The sequence below is a fragment of the Geotrypetes seraphini genome, chromosome 7 (genome assembly GCF_902459505.1).
Source record: "Geotrypetes seraphini chromosome 7, aGeoSer1.1, whole genome shotgun sequence".
NCBI lineage: Eukaryota > Metazoa > Chordata > Amphibia > Gymnophiona > Dermophiidae > Geotrypetes > Geotrypetes seraphini.
In genome coordinates this window covers 94,992,096-95,016,214 of record NC_047090.1, presented here as the reverse complement: position 1 = coordinate 95,016,214, position 24,119 = coordinate 94,992,096, and the positions used below count along the sequence as shown (strand labels likewise).

Sequence of the window (24,119 nt, the reverse complement as noted above, 5' to 3'; positions counted from 1 at the left end):
CGTCCCAGATAAGCAGTTGGCCAGTCCAAAGTACTGTTACCCAAATCATTGAGATCCCGCGGGGACAAATTTGTTCCCTCCTCATTCTCTGAAAGAAAGCCCGAAACTTCATCCCATCGGTCAATAACAAGCGAACACACCCAAGCATTACTGAAAACCAAGCGAAAGGGCCGGCAAAAGTTGAACGTTCAGGGGTGGGTGTTTTTTCGTAGAGCGCGTGACTCCAAAATCTCTTCCGCTTCCACCCGGAAACCGTGTCAGACCCGGAAGTGGAATGCTCCTACAGGTTCTGTGCGTTACTTTTGGAATGGATTAGTCAGTCGTGCTGCCGTGTGAACGCTGGTCGCCGAAATGTGCACAGGCTGCGTGGAGAAAGAGTATCCGGACAGGGTAAGGAGGTGGGCGGTGTCCTCTCTACAGTCTGGGGGAGGTTATATGCTCTCTCGCTGTCACACTCCATTGCAGATTTCTATAGTACAGTACTTCACTTGCGGAGAGAATCTTTTAGCGTTTAGGTTTTCCACTTGTGCTCGATCTGAGGAAGTTCAGTTTGCTTTCTGAGGGTGCATTTCTGTAACAGTCGTAGTACCTATCCTTGACCTCTTGCTATGAAAATGAGCTGAGTACTGTTGACCTCAGTGGGTGTAATTATTTAAAAATGTATAGTCCGCACATTCAATAATTCTATGTGGATAACAAAAAAAGCATACATAATAAAATTAACAAATAAACATTTATAAAACAAAGTCATTAACAAACTTGTTCCTTAAAACACAAGCAAAATCAAACAAGAAAGGAATCCAGTTTGATCAAGAAAAACCCCTCTCAAACAACAAGGTCTTCAATAATTTTCTAAACTGCAAGACACTGTTAACTTGCTTAATCTTCTGGGGCAACACATTCCACCAAAGCGGCCCCCTGAACCATCAGTATGGATTTCCGAAACCCTGCAAGTCTTATGCAGTGGCATACCAAGAGGGGGGGGGGGGGAAGATCCGCCCCGGGTGCACGCTGCAACGGGGTGCACAGCCCGCTGGGTCCGGAACCTCCCGCGCTGCTGAAAACCAGGGCCGGATCTACCCATTTCCGCCATGGCAGATTGCAGCAGAGGGAAAGCTTCGGGGCAGTGGAGACAGCAGGGCTGCGGCCAATCCACGGCGGGGAGCAGACGAGCATGCGAATCAGGAGGAGAGGTGGGGGTGAGCAGCAGTCCAGGCCAATCGATGGGCTTCGGCGGGGCTCGGCGACTCCGGAAGTGAAAATCGGCAGTAAAAATCCTCCTGATTCGTACGCTCGAAATCGGAGCAGGGCAGTGGAAGGAAGGATGTGATGTCACTCGCCCAACGAGTCCCTCGTCTTGGGGCGTGAGCTGCACTGGGATCGGGATGACCTCGGACCGATGCGCTTTCTCACGGCTCCCCTTCCTCTCTCACCTGTTTGTGTTGGTTCAGGCTGGCCGCGCGCCCGGCGCCTGGGATTACGAAGTGCTGATTCCGTACTCAGCGCGCGTCCCGCCATGCTAGGGTGATGGTTGCAGCACGCAGCTTTTGTGTAAGGGGAATGGGTGGCATGGAAAGGCATGGAGGGTGACAAAGGGGAGTCAGGGTGCTAGGGAAACATGGTGAAGGGGGGGTCAGGGTGCTATGGAAGCATGGTGAAGGGTGACAAAGGGGGTCAGGGTGCTATGGAAGCATGGTGGAAGGAGAGAAAGGGGCAGATGCTGATGGAATTGCAGGGAAAGAGATAAGGGGGAACAATACCGCATGGAATTGGGTTGTAGGGAGAGAAAGGGGGCAGATGCTGATGGAAGTGGGGGGAAAGAGAGAGAAGGGACAGATGATGGAAGTAGAGAGAAGAAGAGAGAAGAGGGCAGATGATGGAAGTGGGGGGAAAGAGAGAGAAGGGGCAGATGATGGAAGTGGGGAGAGAGAAGAGGGCAGATGATGGAAGGAGGGGATAAATAAAAGGAGGGCACATGATGGGGGAAAAGGATTGAGTTAGGGAAATACTGGAGGAAGTGAGGGAAAGAATGTGGTGAACTGTAGGTAGACAGTAAAAAGGGAAATTGATGAGAGGGTAGTAAGAACGTAATCTAGATGGATGCAGAAAATAAATTGAAAAGGAAAATGAGGGAAGAAAGAGATTACAGAAGAGAGGTGTGGTAGAGGGAAGGAGAGGAGATGCCAGACCAAAGGAGAGATGGAAGGGGGAGGCATACAGTTTCTGGAAGGGGCATAGAAGGAAAGAAGATGCCATAGAGGGGAAGAGAGACAGTAGACAGTGGATGGAAGGAAGAGAGTTACAAGAAGATGAGGAAAGCAGAAACCAGAGAAGATAGGTAGAAAATAATTTTCTATTTATTTATTGCTTTAGGAGACATGTGTCACTGTTTCTGAGGTGTTGCATTGTATGCAGAGTCCAGCTTCTTGCTGGTTCAATTTAACCTTTGTCTATGTATTTCTATTTTATCCCCTCTTTTACAAAACTGTGGAGCGTTTTTTAGCGCCAGCCGTGGTGGTAGCAGCTCTGATGCTCAGAATTCTATGAGCGTCACCGTGACTAAAATCCACACTACAATTTTGTAAAAGGGGAGGATTAGTTTGTGATGACATACTCCATACTATGCAAAGGTGTTTTCTTTGTTCTGTGTGTTCGAAAGACATGGTTTTCTGTTAGGATTGACGGTGTAGGATTGATCTGTACTAGTCTTGCTTGTTTAGTTTTACAATGAGTGTATTGATGTACTGCTCACTGCATATGTAAGATGCTGCCTTTTCCTAGGTGTGACGTGTGGCTTGTTACTAAAAATCATGTTTTTCGTACAGATGGAGGGGGGTGCCAAAAAATGATGGGCCCCGGGTGTCACATATGCTAGGTACGCCACTGGTCTTATGACATTCAGCGGTGGACCTTCCAAATTCATCTTATCTCCGGACCATAGATTATAATGATGTAATAAAGACCTCAATACCATTGCACAATTATCATTCAAAAGCTTGAAGCTGCTCAAGCATAAAACCTTAAATTCCACTCGACACATAATCGGTAACCAATGCAAATCACGAAGAATCGTAGTAATATGATCAAATTTTGATGCCTGAACAATAATCTGTGCAGTCGCATTTTGGGCAAATTGCAAAGCCTGAAGAACTTAATAATTGTTTTCGAGTTATCAAGAACTGGATTTGTAAGAATCAGATGAAGTTAAATGTGGCGAAAACAGAAGTTTTGTGTGTTGGTCGTAGGAGATTAATTGAACTGTTTCCCTCAGAGATAATGTTAGATGTTGTGGAAGTCCCAGTGCTGCATGCAAATACTCCTATATAGGTGTAGTTTTGGATTCAGAGCTATCTTTTAAACCTCAGGTGAAGTCAGTTATTATGTAGAATGCGTGATTATCTTTCCATCAATAATTTCAAGACAGTGATTAGTGCGATATTGACGCCAGTATTTGATTACTGTTATGCGTTGTATCTTGGTTTACCTAACGCATTAGTGATCCTCTAACCAACGCATTAGAAATCGAGTTGTTCACAGGTATCAGAAACTGGATATCGTCAGCATACAGGTGGAAATTAACCCCAAGTTTTCACAACTCACAACAAAGTGGCAATAAATAGATATTGAATAGTATAGCAGATAATGCTGACCCCTGGGGTACTCTACGTGGATCAACTTGACTTATCCTGTACTATCTCCACGCAATATATTCAATTACTTAAAAATGACTCAAACTAGTCCAACCCTGTCCCGATACCAGAGATCTCAATTTCAACACAATCCGATGATTAACTGTGTCGAAAGTGGACAAAACATCCAACAATGCCAAGAAAAAACCATCACCATAATCTAAACCACTGTGTATCGTATCAAGCACAGGAATCAGCAATCATTCAATCTAAAACCAAACTGGAAGTCATCCAGGATATTATTATTTGTCCAAGAACTCCTGCAAATGACCTAACACTACCTTTCCCAATACTTTGGCTAAAAAATTCAGGGTCCAAATTAGGCGAAAATGCTCCAACAAAGTCCCATTCATATGATTCTTCATTAACGGTCAAACAGCAGCCTTCTTTAGGCAAGAAGGAACACAACCTATCGTCAAAAACTGGGTGATTATTTGTGTAATTTACCACTTATTTTTTATGCACTCCTAAAACCTATGTGACTCCTCCTCCCCCCCCCCCCCCCCCACACACACACACAATGCCTGTGCTACAGAGCAGGGAGCACTGGATTCTTTGGAGAGTCACTGAGTGTGTGCTTGTTGGTAGCAGAATATTGTGGGAGGAGTTGGAGACCCAGTTGACTGAGTGGTTGGGCAAACTGTATAAAAGAGGAGTGGGAGCAAATTCAAGGCTGTTGGTTATCCTGATTCTCCAGCCAAAACCCTAGTACTAAGAGAGACTCCTGAAAGCACCAACTGCTTGTGGAGAGAAAGCCTGAGAGATTTTTAGAAGAGCAGACAACAAAGTGAGAGGAAACAAGGTAGAACCTGGAGAGCTTGATTAAAAGAAAATATAAGAGCCTTTACTTTTCCCTTGAAGACACCAGGAGAGGACAGAGTAAGGGATGTGTGGAGACTTATCTTCAAACCGTGAGTGAAAGACCCTACTTCTTGCAGAGCCTATGTGGAGTATTTCAGCTTAGCAGGAAAGATATGAGGGGGTGCTGGAAAGTTCTCAGCCCAACATGGAGCCATGAAACTTACAAGTTATTCCACATATTCACCCCTAAAGTTCAGCATACTTGATACATCATATCTGAAGTTTCTGTAAACCTTCCAAAAAATTCTCTGATGTCTGGTCACTGAAATACTGCTCCGCTGCTGCAATCGCCTCCAAATCACTTAAAAATCGTCGCCCTTTCAAACTATTTTTAAGGTTTGGAAACAGAAAATAGTCAGATGGAGCAAAGATCTGGTGAGTAGGGTGGATGGTCTATGCACTGAAACCCCAACTGCATCAAAACATCTATTGTTTTGCTAGCCTTATGAGCAGGTGCATTGTCTTGCAAAAAGAGAGCTCCTTTCCGTAGCTTCCCTCTTGTTTTTTCTTTCAATGCCTCCTTTAATTGGCACATCAAGTTATAATAGTATTCTGCATTAACCATTGGGCTCCTTGGAAGATATGTCAGTCATTACAATACCTTCCTGATCTCAAAACTATGGCCATAACCTTTCCTGCTGACTTTTGGATCTTGAACTTCCTTGGCATTGGAGAACCTGACTGCCACTTTTGCATGGCGTGTTGGTTTATCTCAGGATCATAATGGTGTAACCAAACTAGTTGCTCCAAAAAATTGTCACCATCTCACTGAAAATGCTGCAAAATCAACTTGGAAGTGTCCACTCGACATTGTTTCTCATCAGCATTCAAACATTTGGCCACCCACTTGGCTAACAGCTTCTGCATACCCAGCTGCTCATGGATTATACACCCAACATGTTCCCTGGATATCTGTAGTGGCTCAGAAATTGTTTTAGCTGATATTCGCCAATCTGCCAAAATCAGGTCATGGACATGGTCAACAATTTCAGGAGTTGACACTGTTTGAGGCTTCCCAGACCTTGAAATCTCCACACTGAAAGTTTGCACACCAGTTCTTCAGTGTGTAGCATGATGGGCATTTGTCACTCAGTATTTGCATCATATATTCATGGTTTTCCTTTGGAGTTTTTTTTTCTGTAGGAATAGAAATTTCATGACGTCTCGGAGTTCCACACTTGAAAATTCCACACTTTTCATTGGCAGGGTTCATTTAGTGATCTGAAACAATGTCAAAACATAGCATTACAATTCTGCAAATTGGCACTTTGCAAAATAAAATAACTCTTTTCAGCTACAGTGGCAAAATAATGCTCCAAATTTAGGAACTTGGTTGGGCTGAGAACTTTTCAGCAGTGGTCTTGGACTGAGGAAAGAGGGTGGGACCTTGGAGCGGCTTATTTTTATTTTATTTATTTATTCAATTTTCTATACCGTTCTCCCAGGGGAGCTCAGAACGGTTTACATGAATTTATTCAGGTGCTCAAGCATTTTTCCCTGTCTGTCCCGGTGGGCTCACAATCTATTTAATGTACTTGAGGCAATGGGGAGATTAAGTGACTTGCCAGGGGTCACAAGGAGCAGCGTGGGTTTGAACAACCTCAGGGTGCTGAGGCTGTAGCTTTAATCACCGTGCCACACTCTCCCCACTGCAATCAAGTTCTAGTTATCAATTGCACCTTGGTCTCAGCTTGAGTCTATTTAATTTTTGAGGGAGTTATTTTGTTTCCAGATGAAGGGTTAAACACATTTCCTGATGCCTTTCGTATAATTCTTTCAAATTTCTTTGGGAGGAAAGAATAAAAAAGAGGACTGTTTTAATTTTCTTTAACCAGTGGTTAGGAGTGCAGATCAAGAAGCCAGAATGTATAACAACAAACTTTACTTACTAATGAACAAATGAACCAGTATATTATAAAATAGGCACTGATTCACCACTTGGTAAAGACTGTTGGCGTATTTCCTGGTTGCCATATCTTTGTTTTTACCCACTGATTTATCTCAGAGCAGAGATTTGTCCTCTTCCTTATTTACCAGATTGGTTAAATGTATTTTGTCATCATGCATAGAATGTTTATATTCTTTGGGTTTTTGTCAGGTACTAGTGACCTAGCTTAGCGACTGTGGGGACGGGCTTCTGGGCTAGATGAACCATTGGTCTGACCCAGTAAGGCTATTTTTACATTCTTATGTTATCAAGACTCTGGTGAAACCTCATTTAGAATATTGTATATAATTTTGGAGATCACACCTTCAAAAAGAGATATAGACAGGATGGAGTCTGTCCAGAGGAAGGCTATTAAAATAGTTGGCGGTGTATGTCACAAGGCATACTGAGACAGATTTAAAGATCTCACTATGCACCATATATATGTGAATATAAACCAAGGTAACCTTTTCCCCCCCCAAAAAAGAGGAAAAATGTTGACTCAAATATAAACTGGGGTTTTATATTCAAGTGTCCTGCCCTGCCAGACTCTGTCCTCCCTCCCTGCCAGGCTCTGCACCCTGTCCCCCATCTCTCTCAATGCCTTGCAGGCCTCCACCGGGCCTGCCATAAACCCTGTTGGTCCAGTGGTGGGCTGAATCAGGATGGATCCCTCCTGCCTCCTGTCCCGGCTGATTCAATTCTCACCTCCCTCCCATCTCCCTGATTAATAGCATACTTTTAAAATCCCTGGAGGTCTAGCGGTGAACCAGGACAGGAGTGAACTCCCTATGCTCCTGCCCCATGCAAAGCCACTATCTGAATGGCTTCCTTGAGTTCTGGCGGCAACCTCACAATCTCCTGTGATCTCATGACAGCCATTCAGATAGTGGCTCTGTGCGAAGCAGGGGTGTAGGAAGATCGCTTCTGCTCCGCTTCACCGCTGGACCACCAGGGATTATAAAGGTACACTTTTGGCTAATCAAGGAGGTGAGAGTTGTTAGAGTCATCCGAGACAGGAGGTGAGATAGATCCCTCCTATCCTGGCCCACCAGGTCTTATGGCAGGCTTGCAACAGGTCTGGGAGGGGGTGGATGGGTGCTGACCCGAATATAAACAGAGGGGGCCTTTACTTTGGCGCCAAAATCTTGGTTTATATTTGAATGTATATGGTATACTTTGGGGGAAAAGCAAGAGAGGGGAGAAATGATAGAGATGTTTAAATATGCATGTGGCGAGTCTCTTTCAATTGAAAGGAAACTCCAGAGTGAGAGGGCATGGGATGAAGTTAAGAGATAATAGGCTCAGGAGTAATCAAAGGAAATACTTTTTTACAGAAAGAGTGATAGATGCATGGAATAGTCTCACAGTAGAGGTGGTGGAGTCAAAGACTGTGTCTGATTTCAAGAAAGTGTGGGACAGTCACGTAGGATCTCTTAGAGCAGGGTTGTCAAATGTCGGTCCTCAAGGGCCACAATCCAGTTGGATTTTCAGGATGAATATGCACGAGATCTATTAGCATACAATGAAAGTTGTGCATGCAAATAAATCTCATGCATATTCATTGGGGAAATCCTGAAAACCCAACTGTATTGCGGCCCTGGAGGACCAACATTTGACACCCCTGTCTTAGAGAGAGGAGGAGATAGTGGATGCTGCAGATGGGCAGACTGGATGGGCCATTTGGCTTTTATCTGCCGTCATTGTTCTGTGTTTCTATCAAGAAGGGAGAATGGGGGTAGGGGGAGAGTTTATCATCACCCTGGAGTAATGCTGTATGAATGAAGTATTTACAAGAAGAAGGATAATCCCATTGATATATTTCTGTAGGATTTCTCCTAGTTCATCAGTACAGTAAGTTCCCTAGATCACAGTTCTTCAACCGCCGGTCCGCGGACCGGTGCCGGTCCGCAAAAAAATCTTGCCGGTCCGCGAAGGACTCGGGTCCCCGCCGCAACGAAAAGTGCCGACGTCAGCTGACTTGCAACTTCCTGTTGCCGTCGCTGTGCCGGGACTTCTGCCTTCGCCGGGACTCCTGCAGCGTATGCTTCTTGTCTTGTCTTCGCACCTCCCGACCAGAAGCGGCAGCTCTGTATGCTTTTAACTTCGGTACAGAGCTGCCTCTAAGCAGTAGTTTAGCGCGGTTTCATGAGGCAGCCTCGGGGCCTTTGCTAGGCCGGTCCGCTTCGATGATGCGATGTGGGCCGGCCTAGCAAAGGCCCCGAGGCTGCCTCATGAAACCGCGCTAAACTACTGCTTAGAGGCAGCTCTGTGCCGAAGTTAAAAGCATACAGAGCTGCCGCTTGCCTAAAGACTCTTGGGCTGCTGAAGGAGGGCAAAGAGCAGCTGTCCTGGAGGTTTCCCTTCCTCTCACCTTTGGAGGTCCCTTTTTTTTTTTTTTTCTTCAAACGGCAACGGGCCCCAGCATGACATCAAGTAAGTTCCACTGTTCCTTGCAAGCAGTTATGCTCGGCCAAAGCTTCCCCTCTGACATGAACCACCCTCAGGGGAAAGAAAGTGAACCGCAAAGGTGAGGGGAAGGGGGGCAGATGATGGAAGTTGGGGGGGGGGAAGAGAGAGAAGGGGCAGATGATGGAATGGAGGAGATGAGAGAGAGAAGGAGACAGATGATGGAAGTGAGAAGAAGGGAGAGAGAGCAGAAGGCAGATGGATGTCAGTTGAGAGGGGAGAGCAGATGTTGAATTGGAAGTGGGGAAAGAACACATACTGAATGGAAGGAGGAGCTAAATAAAGGGGGAAGAAAATAGTAAGATAATGGAGGAGAAAGGGGTGACAAGCTGTGGGTAGACACAGTGAAAAGAGAGAAACGGGACTAAATAGTAAAAAAGAATTTAATTTAGATGGAGGCAGAAAATAGAGAAGGAAGACCAGAGAAGAAAAGGGAAGAGAGAACAGAGAACAATATCAGATCTGAGTGGAGGAAATGAGAAGAGAGAGATGCTAAAAACCACAGGGGGGAGGGAAGGACAGAAATGCCAGACCATGAGGGGAACAGAAGGAAGATGATGGATGCCAGACCAAATTGGGGGGGGGGGGGGCAGGAGGAGAGATGGCAGGGAAAGACAGACAGTGAATGGAAGGGGCAGATGCTGGACTGAAGAGACAGAGAAGGTTATCATGACGCTGTACGCCCTCACCTGGAGTACTGCGTCCAGCACTGGTCACCGTACATGAAGGAGGACACGGTACTACTACTCGAAAGGGTCCAGAGAAGAGCGACTAAGATGGTTAAGGTGTTGGAGGAGCTGCCATACAGCGAAAGATTAGAGAAATTTGGCTTATTCAGTTTTCTTGATAGTAGAGGGGATATATGTGAAGGGGAGGGGAGACAGGGGGTTTGTTGATCCTTGCTCTGTATTATTTGTATTTATAAAATGACAATTGTATAGAATATTGTTTCTTTTTATACTTTAATAAAATATGTACAATATAAAATCATAACTATTTGAGGCTTGTGCGGATGGGATCAGATGGTTTGTGGGACCGGGTTCGCGGGGACGGGGCGACGATGGTTTTAAAAAAAAAATTTCAGTCTTAGTAGTTTGCCGGTCCACGAAATAATTATTTTATTTCCGCCGGTCCACAGGTGTAAAAAGGTTGAAGAACACTGCCCTAGATCACTGGTTCTCAACCCTATCATAGGGGACCCCCAGCCAGTTGGGTTTTCAAGATATCCCTAATGAAAATGCATGAGAGAGATTTGCATATAATAGAGGAGACAGGCATGCAAATATGTCTTATGCATATTCATTAGGGATATCTTGAAAACCCAACTGGCTGGGGGGTCCCCCAGGAAAGGGTTGAAAACCACTGCCCTAGATCAAAGGACTTGCAGTATGATTTTCTTGAACCATTTTTATAAATTGAGGCTGAGATCAACAGTTGTTTCTCATGTGGGCTGAGTATAGTGTCTTTATTGCACACATCAGTCCTTTGGGTCGCAATGTGAACCCTGATACTAACTCTACAATACAGCCTGCTAGTGCAAACCAAAAAAGCTGAACTAGTATGATTGTTTTACAGCAGAGGTGTCTAACCTTTTGGCTTCACTGGGCCGCATTGGCTGAAAATTTTTTTTCCGGGGCCGCACAAACATGCAAACGCTGCAGCAAGACACAGGAGAGAACCGGCAAGACGGTAAACACCTGGGGGCAGCAGAGGAAAACACTGCATCACCCTCGACCGAGGCCGCACAAAATACTTCACGGGGCTGCAGTTGGACACCCCTGTTTTACAGTATATTAAAAGAAAAATGTTTGTAATTGAAAGTTAGAGGTTTTTCTTATTGTTTTAGGGCAACACCTGTTTGGAGAGTGGTTCTTTCCTGCTCAATTATGTGGGATGTGCTGAATGCAACAAAAGAGATTTTGTGCTGATCACAAACAGATCTCAAGAGGAAGAGGATGGAGAAGAAATAATTACTTATGATCGTAAGAATTTAATTTCTGTTTTCGATGTTAAAAATGTTCTGTTGAAGAAATAGGAATTATAGGGTCAATTTTGCAACATGGTATAAGTGGGCAGGAGAGGTTAGTGCCTGGCTATGTCCCAACACTGAATATCTGGGTCTAATTCTGTTGCTGGAGGTCAGTATTAAAAATTAAATAAATAAAAGGAAAAGCTGACTGCTGCTGGCTGTATATGAGAAGATATGTTTCTTGGGGCTCGTTTTACTAAGGTGTGTTAACAGATTTAGTACATGCTAATTGCTACGAAGCCAGCCCATTTTATTCCTATGGGATTCTTTGCATTTAACACACGTTAATGATTAGCGTGTGCTAAATCTGTTAGCATGCCTTAGTAAAAGGAGCCCCATCTCTATTTGAGGCACAACCCCTCTTGATCCCCAAGAGCGTTGTTGGTCAGTAGCTTTTTTGAGGTTCTTGGTGCCAAGGTGTACTGTTCAAGGCAGATAGAAGCAGCATTTTGCCACTATTAGTATAGAAGAATCTGAGCATATTGCAAAGACTTGATGGTCCTTATTTGCTCTCAGTTTCTGTGGGTCTTAAGAGATCTGGTATATTGTAACTTAAATGAAGTAGTGTCAGTTCATGCAGGCCTAGTAATTTAATGGCAGTACTACACATTGCATGTGGAGACCTGGGTTCTGTTCCCTGGACTGGCTGGGGATGCTGTAGAGCAGTGTTTCTCAACTCAGTCCTGGAGTACCCCCTTGCCAGTCAGGTTCTCAGAATAACCACAATGAATATGCTTGAAAGAGATTTGCATATAATGGAGGCAGTGTATGCAAATCAAGTTTATGCATTCATTGTGGATATCCTGAAAACCTGACTGGCAGGGGGGTACTCCAGGATTGAGTTGAGAAACACTACTGTAGAGGCAGTGTTTACAGCCTTAAGTAAAGAGACACTCCGTCATCGTACAGCAGTGCCACCTACTGATCAGATTTTAGACCCCTAATTGCAGAATTCCTAAAGCATGGTTCTCAACCCTGTCATTGTAACACAGTTAGCCTACCAGGTTTTCAGGATACCTATAATGTATATACATGAGATAACTTTGCAGGCACTGCACTATATCCATTGTACGCAAATCTCTCTCATGTATATGTTCATTATGGATATCCTGAAAACTTGATTGACTAGGTGTGTCTCTAAGACTGGGTTGAGAATCCCTGTTCTAAAGGAGCCCTAGTCCAGTGCTTCTCAACCCAGCCAGTCAGGTTTTCAGAATTTCCACACTTAATATGTATGAGAGAGATTTTCATGCACTGCTTCTTCGGTATACATATCTTTCTCATGCATATTATTTGTGGATATCCTGAAAACCTGACTGGCTGGTTGTGCCCCAAGGATTGGGTTGAGAAGCACTGTCCTAGTGCATGCTCCTATCTAGGAACAGGCATTACAGTGACCACTTAGTGAGTTGGAAGGGAACATTAAAAAAGAGAAGAAAACCCAAGTACAGTAGGATGCTCATTATCCAGACTAACCTCGGCAGAGATCAGTCTGGATAATGAAAAATCCAGATATTTGGACATTCTTTTAAAAAATGTTTTTATAATAAATGTGAAAAAATACAGTCAGCGGCCCCACTCCCCCAACAAGACACCACCAACCCCCTTCTGGATCCAGAGGAAGGATCCCAGGCCTATCTTGTTTCCCTGGTAGTCTAGCGGCACGCTGAGACAGGAGATTTCTACTCGCTCCTACTCATGCTCTTTCAGCAATGAAAATAGCTGCCGAGACTTCCAGTGGCGTTCTCGTGATGCTAAGCAGCAGCCTTGTGAGACTGCCGCTGGAAGTCTCGGCAGCCATTTTCATCACTTAAAGCACATGGGCAGGATCAAGTGGGAATTGCTCCTGCCCCAACACGCTGCTAGACCACCAGGGAAACAAGGTAGGCCTGGGGTCCTTCCTCTGGGTCCGGGAGGGGGGTTGGTGGCGTCTGTTCGGGGAGGGATGGGGCATGCTGTCTTTTCTTGTAGGGGGCGTACTGATGGCAGGGGAAAGTCTCCCAATTTGTGGGGGGTTGGGGGAGGGGGGGCTGATGGCAGCAGCAGTGGAGAAGGAACACTAGAGGGAGGGTGATAGGAATGGGACTTCAGGGGGGAACTGGAATATAAACTGAGACCCCAGAAGCATTCTGGATAACTGGATATCCAGATAATCGGAGTCCTACTGTAATTGAAAATGAAGGCTAATGGTGCCATAAGCTGATAAAGGCCGGGTTCAAATGAACAAAAAGCTCTAAAAGAGCTGGAGGAAACTACTTGGTTAAAAAAAAAATAATTTCTCATATCTTGTTTTGGTTTCAGATATTTGCACAAACTGTCATCATGTTGTGGCAAGGCACGAATACACCTTCAGTGTGGTGGATGACTACCAGGTAATTAAAAAAAAGTATATTCACTAATGGGGATTTTTTTTTCCAGGAAATTGTATCCGAAGTAAGTTGTGACATTATCTGGTGAGAGGTTTCACCAGAGTAATGTGATTTCATTTAGACAGAAGTTTTGAGAACAGTGTAGTCTCTTTAACGCAATGAATGTGGTGCTGTACATCATACTTTGTTTTTAATTCTACTGTGTGTGTGAAATAATTATAGGGAAGGTGAAGGATCCCCTAGTGGTAAATGTCATTTGAGAAAAGTAAACCTGTAGATACTATCTCTAGTGCATGACTGTGTTCTGATTTGCTGCTATTTCTTTTTATTGGTAAAAATTGTTTAATTTATTCCATACCGTCTAAACCAGAGTTGTCCAATGTCAGTCTCAAGGGCTGCAATCCAGTCGTGTTTTCTGGATTTCCCCAATGAACTTGCATGAGATCTACTTTCATGCACTGCTTCCATTGTATACAAATAGATCATATACATATTCATTTGGGAAATCCTGAAAATCTGACCTGGCGAGGGCCGATAATTGGTTATCCCAGGACAAGCAGGCAGGTATTCTCACTAGTGGGTGATGTCATCAGATAGAGCCCGGTACGGACGTCTCACAAGCACGTGTTGCTTGTAGAAACTTAAAGTTTCCAGATGCCCGCACCGCGCATGCGCCGGTGCCTTCCCGCCCGGAGAGCCGGGCGTGTCTCCTCAGTTCTTTTCTTTCCGCGGAGCTGAGAAGTTCAACTTCATCATGCGCTAGCTGAATTCAGTTAAATTTGCCTTCCTTGTCCGCGTTTTTCGCTTTCTTTTGATTACAATTAACAGTACATTTCTTTTTCAGTTTAAAAAAAAAAAAAAAAAAAGATTATTTCCTCCGGCGGGTCGAACGGGCCGGCCACGTGGCTCAGGCCTACTGGCTTCGACCTCGCGGCGGAGATTTTCCGGCCTATGTCCCGGCCAATCACCGGGTTTAAAAAGTGCAGCAAGTGCCAACGCGCGATTTCACTCACGGACCCGCACCGACGCTGTTTGCAGTGTCTTGGTCCTGACCACATCCCGAAATCGTGCAGGCCTTGCTCTACCCTTACGGCACGCTCATTCAAACGGCGTTGCCTATTGTGGGAGTCGATGTTCAAGATGGACGCAGCTAAGGATCCTTCGGCTTCCACTTCATCTGATACCTCCCCGGTTCGTGCGAAACCGGCATCGACCCCTCCTGCATCGAGTGTGGTGAAACCGGCATCGTTCATCCCGACACCATCCACGAGCTCGACGTCGGTGCCTGCCCCGGTCTCCTCGGTTCAGGTACCTCTTCCTTCCACAGTACCACCAGTGGTCATCAAAGTGCCTAAAGCTACCAAGCATAAGCACTCGACCTCGAAGGAACGCGATGACCGTGCAGGAGGACCCCCTTTCGGTGCGGATCCCTCCTTATCGGCTTCGCTGCGGTCCATGCTGGAAGCTCAATTCGTTGAGCTCATGCAGACCATCGGACCCGGGCTCATCGCTGCCATACAGGGTGACCTCACGGTACCGGTCCAAAGGGGCGGTCCGCCCCCTCCCCCTCCCCCACGCCGTTCGACCTCGAAAACCGACGAGGACGAACGGGGGAGGGCGGCGATGCCCATGCGGCAAGCCTCGCCTAGCGATATGCCGCCATTAGAGCCCATTACGCCTCCGCGCCAACATGGGACCAGACCTTCGATCGATAATCAAAGCCCTGGGCATAGTCAGGAAGAGTTCTTCCGCACTCCTTACCAGACTTGGGTAGCATCGCAAGAATCCGCATCGCAACCCCAGTTGCGATCCACCGCTTCCAGCCCTATCCATCACTTGGGGGCCTCGGGAGACCATGCGATGCACAGACGATCCCGATCCCCGTCCCGCCACCGAGACGGACATCGATCCAGACACTCATCGTGGCACTCCGCACGCCATTCGGAGGTGTCACCGCAGAAAAAACTGCAACGTATGGGATACTCCTCATCAGAGGTATCCCCTCCGGAGGGAACGGAGTACGAGGAAACACCCGTACCCGATTCTCCTTGCCATTCCCCGATGTCCATGGACCCGGAGGCCTCTTCCTCCTCCAGCCCGTCTCACAAACCGACGCTGGCGGATCAATTGTCTTTCTCATCATTCCTCCGACAAATGGCGGATGATCTGGAGGTGACTCTTGACACGGGCTCCCGATACTCCAAAGAGTATCTGGACACCATGCATTTATCTAACCCTCCAACGGAGTCGCTTCGGCTCCCTCTGCATAAATTGCTGGATCAGACCTTCATGCAGTGTTTCGAAACACCGTACTCCATACCGGCGATTCCCAGCAAACTCGATGCTCGATACCGCATCGTGCACCATAAAGGGTTCGAGGGCCCTCAACTCTCTCACCAATCCCTACTGGTCGAGTCCTCTCTTAAACGCTCTCATCCCTCTCAGGTCTACGCCTCTGTACCGCCGGGCCGAGAGGGGAGAACGATGGACAAATTTGGTAGAAAATTCTATCAAAACTCCATGATGATGTCACGGGTGCTGAACTACAATTTCTTTTTCTCTTCCTATCTGGAGTTCTTCTTGCCGGTGCTCCGCAAGTTTACTCCTTTCATAGACACCCAAGCTCGATTCGAGTTCGAGGAAGTGGTAGCCTCCCTCTCCCAACTACGCCTCCAGCTGATGCAATCCTCCTTCGATGCATTCGAACTCTCGGCACGTGCTGCCGCAAGCGCGGTAGCCATGCGTCGCCTGGCATGGCTCCGTACAATTGATATGGATCCCAACCTCCAGGACAGACTCGCCAACGTACCATGTGCGGGAGCTGATCTGTTCGATGAGTCTATCGAAACTGTTACCAAGAAGCTGTCGGATCACGAAAAATCTTTTCAATCCATCCTGCGGCCCAAACCCAAACCTCAACAGTCTCGACCTTCCAGGCCACCCCTGATTTACCAGCGGCGTTACATGCCTAGACAAACGCCCGCTGCGAGGCAACCTGCGAAGAGACAACCTCCCCAGAAGTCTCAGCAAAAACCCCAGCCACCGGCTGCACCTAAGGCTACCCAGCCCTTTTGACTCCCTTCCTGGGAGCATAACAGACACCGTTCTGCACCCCTCAGCCTCTCCCATAGGGGGCCGCCTCCATCTTTTTTACCACCGATGGGAGGCCATAACCACGGACCTATGGGTCCTCACCATCATAAGAGACGGATACTCTCTCCAGTTCCATCGGGTCCCCCCGGACCATCCTCCAAGAGAGTATCCTTCAAGCTCGACACAGACCGCCCTTCTTCTTCAGGAAGTCCAAACCTTGCTTCAGCTTCGGGCCGTCGAGCCGGTCCCGTCAGACCAATTGAACCGAGGATTTTACTCCCGGTACTTCCTCGTCCCGAAGAAAACGGGCGACCTGCGACCCATTTTAGACCTTCGGGCCCTCAACAAATTTCTGGTCAAAGAGAAGTTCCGTATGCTGACTCTGGCTTCTCTCTACCCCCTCCTCGAGCAGAACGACTGGTTATGCTCCCTGGATCTCAAGGAGGCCTACACTCACATCCCCATTCACCCGGCCTCCCGAAAGTTCCTCAGATTTCGGGTGGGAAATCTGCATCTACAGTACCGAGTGCTACCATTCAGCCTCTCTTCGTCCCCCAGAGTCTTCACAAAGTGCCTGGTGGTAGTGGCTGCGGCACTCCGGGACAGGGGTCTACAGGTGTTCCCATACCTCGACGACTGGCTCATCAAGGCCCCGTCAGCCCCAGAGGTCACTTCGGCGGCCTTGACTACAATCTACTTCCTCCAGAATTTGGGCTTCGAGATCAACTTTTCCAAGTCTCATCTACAACCCACCCAGTCCCTCCCCTTCATCGGGGCAGTCCTGGACACCATTCAACTCCGAGCATTCCTGCCTCTTCAACGCATGGAGGCTCTTCTTCATCTCTGCCAGTCGGTGTCTACTCGCCAAACCCTACCGGCGAGACAACTGATGGTGCTCCTGGGCCACATGGCCTCCACAGTACATGTGACACCCTTTGCCAGACTCCATCTCAGAATCCCCCAGGGGACCCTGGCATCACAGTGGAATCAGACGTCCGATCCACTAACCGAACGCATCATAGTCACACCTGCTCTTCGGCAGTCTCTACTTTGGTGGATGACCTCTTCGAATCTATCCAGAGGTTTGCTGTTGCACTCTCCCCCCCATCAGAAAGTTCTCACAACCGATTCGTCGAACTATGCATGGGGGGCCCACCTGGATGGTCTCCGCACCCAAGGATTCTGGACCAGTGCGGACAGACTACATCAAATCAATCTACTGGAGCTCAGAGCCATCTTCAATGCTCTCAAAGCTTTCCAACACCTACTTCACGACATGGTGATCCTCATTCGCACAGACAATCAGGCCGCCATGTATTACATCAACAAGCAAGGAGGCACGGGCTCGGCCCTCTTTTGCCAGGAAGCTCTACGAGTCTGGGACTGGGCGGTGCACCACAACGCCCTCCTCAGAGCTGTCTACATTCAGGGGAAGAACAACGTCTTAGCAGACAACCTAAGTCGTCTTCTACAACCTCACGAATGGACTCTCCATTCCAGCCCCCTTCACCAAATCTTCACACAGTGGGGGACGCCTCAGATAGACCTCTTTGCGGCTCCCCACAACTCGAAACTGCCTCAGTTTTGCTCCAGGATCTACACTCCTCACCGCCTCGAGGCAGATGCTTTTCTACTGGACTGGGGGAAACGATTTCTATATGCGTTCCCACCATTCCCGCTGATCCAGAAGACTCTGGTCAAGCTGAAACTCGAACAGGCCACCATGATTCTAATAGCTCCTCGGTGGCCCAGACAACCTTGGTTCTCCCTTCTGCTTCAACTCAGCAGCAGGGAACCAGTACCACTTCCAGTGTTTCCTTCACTACTTACTCAACATCAAGGATCACTACTTCATCCCAACCTGCAGTCTCTCCACCTGACAGCTTGGTTCCTCTCAACGTAACCCCTCACCAATTCTCACAAGGAGTGAGGGAGGTCTTGGAGGCTTCCAGGAAGCCCGCCACTCGACAATGCTACTCCCAGAAATGGACTAGATTCTCCTCATGGTGTGTTTCTAAATCAAAGGAACCTCAGCGAGCTTCCTTATCCTCCGTGCTGGACTATCTCCTACACCTATCTCAATCTGGACTCAAGTCTACATCCATACGAGTCCACCTGAGCGCTATTGCGGCTTTCCACCAGCCTCTACAAGGGAAACCCCTCTCGACCCACCCGGTGGTTGCCAGATTTATGAAAGGACTCTTTCATGTTAACCCTCCTCTCAAACCACCCCCGGTAGTTTGGGATCTCAATGTAGTCCTTTCCCATCTCATGAAGCCCCCGTTTGAACCACTCAACAGGGCCCCTCTTAAGTACCTCACCTGGAAAGTGCTTTTTCTTGTAGCCCTTACGTCTGCTCGCAGGGTCAGCGAACTCCAGGCATTGATGGCGGATCCACCATTCACAGTATTCCATCACGACAAGGTGGTCCTCCGCACTCACCCGAAATTCCTGCCTAAAGTGGTCTCCGAATTTCATCTCAACCAATCCATTGTACTTCCAGTATTCTTCCCTAAGCCCCATTCTCACCATGGAGAATCGGCCCTTCACACTCTAGACTGTAAACGTGCTTTGGCTTTCTACCTGGATCGTACCAAGCCACACAGAACCACCCCCCAACTTTTTGTCTCCTTCGATCCTAATAAGTTGGGAAGACCCGTATCAAAGCGCACCATCTCTAATTGGATGGCGGCTTGTATCTCTTTCTGCTATGCCCAGGCTGGATTATCACTTCCTTGTAAGGTCACAGCCCATAAGGTCAGAGCAATGGCAGCCTCAGTAGCATTCCTCAGATCAACACCAATCGAGGAGATTTGTAAGGCTGCCACCTGGTCCTCGGTTCACACTTTCACCTCACATTATTGTCTGGATACTTTCTCCAGACGGGATGGACAGTTTGGCCAAACAGTGTTGAAAAATTTATTCTCTTAAGTCGCCAACTCCCCCTCCATCCCACTGAGGTTAGCTTGGAGGTCACCCACTAGTGAGAATACCTGCCTGCTTGTCCTGGGATAAAGCAATGTTACTTACCGTAACAGTTGTTATCCAGGGACAGCAGGCAGCTATTCTCACGTCCCACCCACCTCCCCTGGGTTGGCTTCTCAGGCTAGCTACCTGAACTGAGGAGACACGCCCGGCTCTCCGGGCGGGAAGGCACCGGCGCATGCGTGGTGCGGGCATCTGGAAACTTTAAGTTTCTACAAGCAACACGTGCTTGTGAGACGTCCGTACCGGGCTCTGTCTCATGACATCACCCACTAGTGAGAATAGCTGCCTGCTGTCCCTGGATAACAACTGTTACGGTAAGTAACATTGCTTTTTCATCCATTGCCTAATTGATTTCATGTAAAGGCTGACCTCATTTAGGGACTTTGTTTCAAAATGGCGTCCTAACTGTAGGCGGTGGTAGGCGTTCTACTGCTGTCTAGCAGACCAATCAGGATGCACTTTTTTTTGTTTATCGATGCGGTGAAAGACGTATACAATGTAGGCGTCTGACTCATGCCTATTCATTAGCTTTGTTTAGACCAGGGGTAGGCAATTCCGATCCTCGAGAGCTGGAGCCAGGTCAGGTTTTCAGGGTATCCACAATGAATATGTATGAGATGGCTTTGTATGCACTGCCTCCTTGAGATGCAAATCAATCTCATGCATATTTATTGTGGATATCCTGAAAACCTGACCTGGCTCCGGCTCTCAAGGACCGGAATTGCCTACCCCTGGTTTAGACCATAGAATCAGTCTGGTCTCTAAAAATAACTGCTCTGTAATATAAAAAGAACATAAGAACAGCCTTACTGGGTCAGACCAGTGGCCCATCTAGCCTAGTATCCTATCTTCACGGCGGCCAAAACAGGTCACAAGTACCTAAGGCTGGTGTAGGCTTGGCTTGTGAAGAGTTTTTGATTTCGATTTGATGTACTTCTACCCAGGATGGATCTTCTTTTTCACACATTGAGAAACAGCTCCAATAGTGAAACGCTGGTCAATGTTGGTGTGGTAGATCCCTGGTCACAGATAAGCTCCTTTGTTCATAAATTACTTTGTAATTATTGCATTGCACAGAGCCTTTTTTTGTGTGTTTAGTGTTTTTCGGCCACTGAAAATATATGCCAGTGATCACCCCTTATACTGCGTGCCATTTCTTTGGGAGACAGTGGGGTTCTGAGACTTTTTTCCCCTCACTTTCATTGTTAGCGACTCCTCAATGTTGTGGTGAATACCAGCTTTTTCCCTGAGTAACATTCTTTTGAGTAGGGGTGGCTTACGCTAGAATTGGCCTTAGGTGTCCATAGGTGCGAGTCGGATGCCTTAAAAGTAGGCCTGTAAAATGCTGGCCTACATTTAACAAAGCACAAACACTCCAAAAACCTGCCAGAAAAACTTAAGAAAGAAACCCACCTAGAGGCAGCATAGATCACAAGGTTCTAAGAGTGGCGACTAAATGACCAAAAAACTGTGAACACAACGCTAATTAACGTGGATAATATGAATATAATTTAATATAATTTAAATGGAGTACCCTCAGAGTGATAAAGCAGCGAAGGGAGATATACTTCAGTGCTTCACATAACGAGACAGGGACCAACAAGCCTCTGCCCCTGCTCCCTCCAGCTGGCTCGATTTATCTTCAGTGATTTTTATTACAACCATGGGTTCCTGAAGAAGGGATTGTGTGCTCCCGAAACCAGGCTTGGTTGGACCTGGTACTCAGCGGCGCTTCATTGCGGGTCGCTACTGTTTTGACAACTTTACAAGAACATCTTAAGCTAAGTCGGTTTTTGATTCCAGTTGTGGGAGCTGGTTGGGGAGGTTCTCAGAGTGGCTTCTTAATTGACCTCACTTGTGTTCACTTGTTGGTGGTGATTCATTTTTCACTATTTTGATTTATTACACACAAGGAAGTACCCTATGATGGTGTGGGGGCAGGGGCTTGTTGGTCCCTGTCTCGTTATACTCCAGCGCTTCGCATATCTCCCTTCGCTGCTTTATCACACTGAGGGTACTCCATTTAAATTATATTTAAATTATATTCATATTATCCACGTTAATTAGCGTTGTGTTCACAGTTTTTTTGGTCATTTAGTCGCCACTCTTAGAACCTTGTGATCTATGCTGCCTCTAGGTAGGCCTACATTTAAGGCACGTCTACAAAAAAAATAAGAGGCGATTCTGGATGTGACGCCTACCAATGATTATCATGCAGTAGGCATTCATTTTACAGGTACCTATTGTAGCAGGTGCCGTTTCCAGAATCAAGCCCTTAGTATCAATTTGACAGATTTAACAATTGGAACAAGAAACTGAATATTGTCAGTGTAGATCAGTGGTTCCCAAACCTGTCCTGGGGGACCCCCAGCCAGTCAGGTTTTCAAGATATCCCTAATGAATATGCATGAGAGAGATTTGCATAGCTGTCACTTCCATTATATGCAAATCTCTCTCATGCATATTCATTAGGGATATCTTGAAATGCTGACTGGCTGGGGATCCCCCAGGACAGGTTTGGGAACCACTGGTGTAGATGATGGACTGCAAATTAAAACAGTTCAGTAACCTGCAACAGAACAGCTGAAAACCCAAAAGGGGATGTGCTCAAGGGAGGGGGTTCCACAAATTTCTGCACAGTGTTATAAAATATTGGGGTTACATGCCCAACTTGTGTGCTAGGATTTAAACCAAGCTTCAGCAGATGTCGGTCCTTGCGCCCAAAATTGGACACAGGAACCTGCGATATTCTATAAAAGGTTCTCAGCCTGGCGTGCCCTTTTTTTGAATTGCACTTGGCATGGATTTTTCCTGGCACCTAATTTTGAGCACCTGTTTACTGAATCTGTTCCTAAAAGTTTAAATCAGCATCATGGAAAACACAAGAAAAGCAGGGGATGAGACAAACTCTTAACCAAGTAAAAGAGCCAGCCCTGGGCAAATCTTTACATCACTACCAGTGCCTGTGGGAGAGAATATGACGTGTTCATTTGCCTTCTTTATGCAAATAGTTTTAGAAATGACCACCAAGAAGTAACCTTTGTAGTAAATTGGCGTCAAAGCTTTTGATTAGCCTGTACTAATTTTAGTTCCATGGGAACAGCTTAGTTAAAATTAGCTGGGTAGAAGATGCGACAGGTGGGACCTTTTGAATACCCTGCCAAAAATACCGTGAACAAATTTCAGGCTGCATCTCGCTATTGCTTTAGGCACTTTAGGGCTCAGAGGCCTTCGATGATTTAAAACCACAGTTTGAGAGAGACAGTATGTGTACACATTAGCTTCTGTTTTAGACCATAGAAATGAGTCTGGTCTCTAAAAATAACTGCTTTACAATATAAAAAGAACATAAGAATAGCCTGACTTGATCACACTAATGGTCCATCTAGCCCAGTATCCCTTCTTCACGGTGGCTAATCCAGGTCACAAATACCTGGCAAAGCCCCCCAAATAGTACAACATTCCATGCTACCGATCCAGGGCAAGCAGTGGCTTCCCCCACGTCGGTCTCAATAGCAGACTATGGACTTTTCCTCCAGGAACTTGTCCAAACCTTTTTTAAAATCAACTTTTTCTCTCTCTTTCATTGCAGGAGTACACCATGCTATGCATGTTATGTGGAAAAGCAGAGGATTTGATCAGTATTTTACCTGATGATCCACGGCAGATGGCTCCACTATTTTAGAGGTTTAAGTCATGGCTACGATTTAGACTGTTCGCTTTTGCCAAGTTTATCAAGTTCTCTGATTTTGCTCTTTTGCTTATGCTTAAGTTCAGGAATGGGATATAAATATTTACTGCTCCCCTTATTTTATTTTATTTTTGTTCGATTTATCAATGTTAACTCTGTTCAAAAAGAAATGTCTTCATGAAACAAAAATTTTCTTCTCGGCTTCATACTGTCAAGTCTTCCATTCTTCTCAGTCATCTTGTTGAATTCAGAGAGACACCAAATTACATGTAAATTTAATCACAGTTTCAATTCCTAAAGGCAAGAAATAGTTCAATTTTTAAAATATGCTATATGGTTGGGCAGATATTCATGACTTTGACAAAATGTGTTTATTTTTTAATGGCAGTGTCAGATAATGAAATGGAGAGCTGGTTAAGGAGACCTGGAGGATGAACAGGCTGAATATAATTTGAAACATCTGACTGGGGAAGGATACCACCCACATCATACAAATGGTGGCCCCATAGGTCGTTTGCTACTTGCCTACCAAATTAATAATACAACCAGAATTATATGTGTACCACTTTTGTGCATTTCCGTCCTGGAGTCAAGCTACTTGTGCCGGTGGTGCAAACGCTTGCTCTGGGTCTGGGAGTGTAATGTTGCTTTGTCTGTGTAGTCACAAGGACAGCATTTATAATGATGCTTTCATCTCTGCTGAGAGTAGACCTTGCCAGCTGAGTTCTTTTTCTGCGCCTACAGATCAGGGTAAATCCTAACTCCAACATAAAGAAGAGGGATAAACCAGGATGGTGTCATAGATATCAACAGGAGAGGACTTAGTCTTTTAGCAGTAATTCATAAATGCTAGGACTGCACATCAATTAAAATTTTTAATCGCTTAAAGTGTCCCTCTCACATTTCCATTTGTACAGTGCAAAATATAGACAGCAGATGTAAATTCTCAAAAATCACATATTTCAATTACGAAACTGAAAATAAAATGTTTGTTCTTATCTTA

General features: G+C 46.2%; 1 protein-coding gene across 1 annotated transcript; it reads left to right on the top strand.

Annotated features, from left to right (window-relative positions):
* The first annotated feature begins 233 nt into the window (after positions 1-233).
* Positions 234-24,119, top strand: CHURC1 (churchill domain containing 1). Its single transcript, XM_033950732.1, has 5 exons — positions 234-390; positions 10,793-10,928; positions 13,277-13,347; positions 23,018-23,112; positions 23,505-24,119. Exons 1-4 carry the CDS (start codon positions 352-354, stop codon positions 23,108-23,110), a joined length of 339 nt encoding a protein of 112 aa, XP_033806623.1. The 5' UTR covers positions 234-351; the 3' UTR covers positions 23,111-23,112; positions 23,505-24,119.

Bases quoted from the DNA above. Each gene is read 5' to 3' on its own strand.
- CHURC1 (XM_033950732.1), top strand. From the start codon at position 352: ATGTGCACAGGCTGCGTGGAGAAAGAGTATCCGGACAGG. The intron at 10,929-13,276 runs GTAAGAATTTAA...TTTTGGTTTCAG, and splicing joins AGAAATAATTACTTATGATC to ATATTTGCACAAACTGTCAT. The intron at 13,348-23,017 runs GTAATTAAAAAA...CTTTCATTGCAG, and splicing joins GTGTGGTGGATGACTACCAG to GAGTACACCATGCTATGCAT.